Genomic DNA, 4,245 nt, shown 5'->3' on the forward strand with positions numbered 1-4,245 from the left:
AAAAAGAGACGAGGGCTTGAAGGTGCACTCGAAAGAAAGTATGGTTAGGAAATGCATTACCTTAGATGGTTGAGGGCTCGAAGGCGTACTTGAAAGGAGATGAGGGCTTGAAGGCGCTCTCGAAAAGGCAAGTAAGGTTAGGAATCACACTACCTTAGATGGTCAAAGGCTCAAAGGCACACTTGAAAGGAGATGAGGACTGTTTTGTAAATAGCAATATAATACAAGGGTCCAATTGCAATTAATCCAAGGGTAAAAGTTAAAAAAAAGAGAAATTTCCTTGAATAAAGGCCTAATTGCTAGATATCAGAACTTCAGTGTCCAAATTGAAGAATGATCAACTCATTCGAAAATGATGTCGTTTGACATGTACTGTTTGTTCTTCTTGTTTCTCTGGAATCGAAAATCCGCCTGCAAAAAAGGAAAAGAAGAGCGAAATGATGGTGTCCCCATCGTACCCAACACCACAACCAAGGTCCTTTTTCATCCCACAAGACGCCATTAAAACATCGAGGAAACCACCACCAACAGTCCAGCAATGGCAGGACTGTTGGTGTCCAATGTGACCAAATCACAAAGTTCCAGACCTTATCGTTATCCTGGAAAGATAAGCAGAAAATCTCAATGTGCAAAGGAGAGGGGAGAACAAGAGAAGAAAGATGAGCGCCAATCTGCTTCTAAAATTGCTAGCAATGAAGTATCATCTCTAGGTAAGTTCTTTGTGTTTCCTTCCCCTTTAATTTTAACTACTCTTTCACTGTGCATGCACGCGTGAATAATTCATGCATGCATGCGAACAAAGGCCAAATATGGGTCACTGGTCCTTTGGGGTCACTGGTCCTTTGGGGTCACTAGTTTGGACAAGTGATCGAGCCAAGCCTCTAGGTCTAGCCCAGCCCATACGGCTGGGCTAGACCCAGCCCAAAAATAGAAGATATTTTTTTTTTCTATTATAGAAAATTAAAGGCCGCCATGATGTCTGAGTGTGATGATTTATTTTATTATAAAACACTTAAGTTACAAAATTAAACTCATTTTTATCAAATGGCAAACAAATATAATTTTTTAAAATTTCAAACAAACCATAATATGCACAAATCATACAATAAATTTATATGGAAAACGCTATAAAACAAGTAAACATTTAAATGAATTACATATACTACATTAAAATGGGAAAAAAATCCATATTTTGAAAATGGGTTACAACAAACAAAAAAAAAAAACAGGTAGTTTTGTTACTTGATGTGGTGAATATTCAGAAAAACATTGAACTGGAATAGGGTTGCTGACAAACTTAGTGTTTGGGTGACTAGATTTGTAATGATGATAGCTTGATTTGTGACAAAATATGTGGGTGTTGTGTATTGTTTCTGCAAGATAAAAAATGAAGAAGAAGAAACGAGAGAGGAGGAGAGGGGGGTCATGTGTCAAGATATAACATAAATATAATTGATAGATTCACCAACGAGTATTAGTAAATAGCATATTTTCTCACCAATTCTATCTGTAATAATGACATTTTATTTTTTTCATTCATTCATTTCCAACTATATTTTAATTTCTTAGTATTTACTGACAAAAAATTGATATCAGTGTATACTGAGAGAAATAACAAGGAAATATTTGTCAATAAAAGTCATTGTGATTTACTAACGGAGTTTTTTCTTATTAGTATTTTCATTTATATTTGATAATTTTCTGGTTATGATATATATTGGACAATGGAGCATTAATATCTCTCTCCCTGAATTTAATTTTAATTTTAACTTTGTAAATTTGATGAAAACAGTGGCAAAACCGCCAAACCTCAAGAATGGTGTTTCCTTGTTGATCTTTTTTATTTTAAACATTTTTCAACATTCTTCCTCAACAAATTGGACTATTTGATGCAAAGCTTTTATTTATAATAAAAAAAACCGCAATACAGCATGATTGCACAGCATGACATTTCTTTATTTTGCTATAGTATTAAAACAAAAGGTCCTCCTATCATGACTTGTGAGAATAGTGATCCAACTAAGCTTTGCTGGAGATGAATTCCACTTCATTTCTTAATCCCATTTGTTGTGGAAGAGTTGGGATGCTTTGTTCGTGCCTGAAGAAATTATCAGGATCAACTTTGGTCTTCACATGCACCAACCTGTAGAAGTTACCCTTGAAGTAGTTGGTACCAAAAGCACTCGCTTCGACAAAACTTGTGTTAGAATTTCTGTTCATGCCCAGATCAAGATCCCTGTAATTAGCATATGCTTCCCTAGGATTCTTTGAGACATAAGGTGTCATGTAACTGTAAACCCTCCTAGTCCAATTTATATGCTCTGCAACGTTTTCCGTTGCATCTTGCCAGCTGGACCAGTAAAGGATCATGAACTTGGTACCTTTTCTATGAGGGAAAGGAGTCTGAGATTCTGAAATTCGGTTCATCATTCCACCGTAAGGAGTGAACACTACTAGAGGACTCTCTGCTTCAAATAACTTCTCCCATAACCCTTCAAGTGCCTTTTCAGGTATGGGTTTTCTGGCATAGTCAGATTTGCCTTTGAAGTAGGCCCTGTCCATGTTAATTCTTTGAAGGAGAACTTCAGGAGGAGTATTATTTGCAAAGCCTGACATATATACAGTAGAATTGATCCAGTTTGTTTCGATACAATCCTGTCGTGTCAAACCCAATTCAGGGAAGCTGTGTTTCATTACCTGGAGAAGCCTGTTGGCGTCACCAAGAAACATGGCATTGTAAGAGGTGGTGATAGTTCTTTTACCTTGCCTACTGACATTAGCTGTCCCAATTTGAACTCTGATGAAAAGATCCTCGTCTAGTACTTGATCAGCAATTTGTTGCCATCTATAGAGGAGTTTAGTTGCACCTTGTTCTAACGTCCTGGTAACTGTGAATACTGTCACAGCTGATGGTACAGGAACTAATTTTACCTTCCAGGCGGTGACGATTCCGAAGCTGCCACCTGCGCCTCCTCTGATGGCCCAAAAAAGATCTTCGCCCATGGCTTTTCGGTCTAGAAGTCTTCCATGAACATCAATTATATGTGCATCAACGACATTGTCAACAGCGAGGCCATATTTTCGTAGCATGGCACCATATGCACCTCCTGAAATGTGCCCACCCATACCTAAACTTGTGCAAGTGCCAGCTGGGAAGCCATGGGTGTTGCTTTTCTCAGAAATTCTGTAGTAAAATTCTCCATTGGTGGCACCCGCCTGAACCCACGCGCTGCTGTGCTCAATATCAACGCTGATGGACCGGAGCTTGACAAGGTCCACAACAATGAAAGGTGACTCAATTTCTGAAACATAAGAGAGTCCCTCAAAATCATGGCCTCCGCTACGGACTCTAAGGTGAATTCCAAGCTGCTTAGAGCAAATAACAACAGCTTGGATGTGAGATTCTTGTAAAGGAGTGAAGATAAACTCAGGTTTCGGTACTGAAGGCAAGGTGAACCTGAGGTTTTGAGCAGAATATTGTAAAACACTACTGAAGGAAGAGTTTTTTGGAGTATACAAGACAGTGGAAAAAGGGAAGGATGATTCTGAAGTTCTTGAGAGACATTTCAGAAACCTATCCTGAAGTGCATGTGAAACTATAAATGGAGATAGGAGTAGGACCAGAAGGATTGAAAGTATGGAAGAACTTGAAGGCACCATTTTGCTTGCTTTCTTGCTTCTTTGGCTTGTCTTCATGAATTGAAGTCTCAAGGTGCTCTTATAGAGGAGCTGTGAGGAGTTGATCGTAAATTGGTTTAATCTTTACATTATCCTAGAAATATAATATTACTCTCAAGTCTTTGTAGTAAAATATGACATTAGAATTGAATTGTGATTCTAAACAATTGATATATCTACGATCTTTAATCTTTTATGTCAATATTTTTTGATATATAAATATTATTAAAAGATAATATAAATTATATTTTAAAATCTCATGTAATAGCCTAAATTATTTGATTAATATAGTTCTTTAATATGATATTAAATTCTCAAACGGTTACGAGTTTGAATCTTATCATTTTTATTTATCTGATAAAAATTAAGCATAAAATAATATTAATTTATACAAATTTCAAGTTTAAAGGATTTAAAGTGTCTATATAAATTTCAAGTCTATATAAAAATATATGATAGAACAATATAATTTATATTTTAAATCTTTCTTAAAATTTTAAACTATTTAATTACATTATTGATATTTGACATGTATAATTAACCATTCATGAAAAATAATTGATTGGC

General features: G+C 36.0%; 1 protein-coding gene across 1 annotated transcript; it reads right to left on the reverse strand.

The window, feature by feature from the left end:
* Positions 1 to 1,859: 1,859 nt before the first annotated feature.
* Positions 1,860 to 3,677, reverse strand: LOC118029502 (monolignol oxidoreductase AtBBE-like 13). The gene has a single exon (XM_035033411.2). It carries the CDS (start codon positions 3,658 to 3,660, stop codon positions 2,020 to 2,022), a length of 1,641 nt encoding a protein of 546 aa, XP_034889302.1. The 5' UTR covers positions 3,661 to 3,677; the 3' UTR covers positions 1,860 to 2,019.
* Between the last annotated feature and the right edge of the window lie 568 nt (positions 3,678 to 4,245).

This window comes from Populus alba, chromosome 11, assembly GCF_005239225.2.
Source record: "Populus alba chromosome 11, ASM523922v2, whole genome shotgun sequence".
NCBI classification, from domain to species: Eukaryota; Viridiplantae; Streptophyta; class Magnoliopsida; order Malpighiales; family Salicaceae; genus Populus; species Populus alba.

Excerpts from the sequence above, each read along its gene's own strand:
- LOC118029502 (XM_035033411.2), bottom strand. The coding sequence starts at position 3,660 with ATGGTGCCTTCAAGTTCTTCCATACTTTCAATCCTTCTGGTCCTACTC.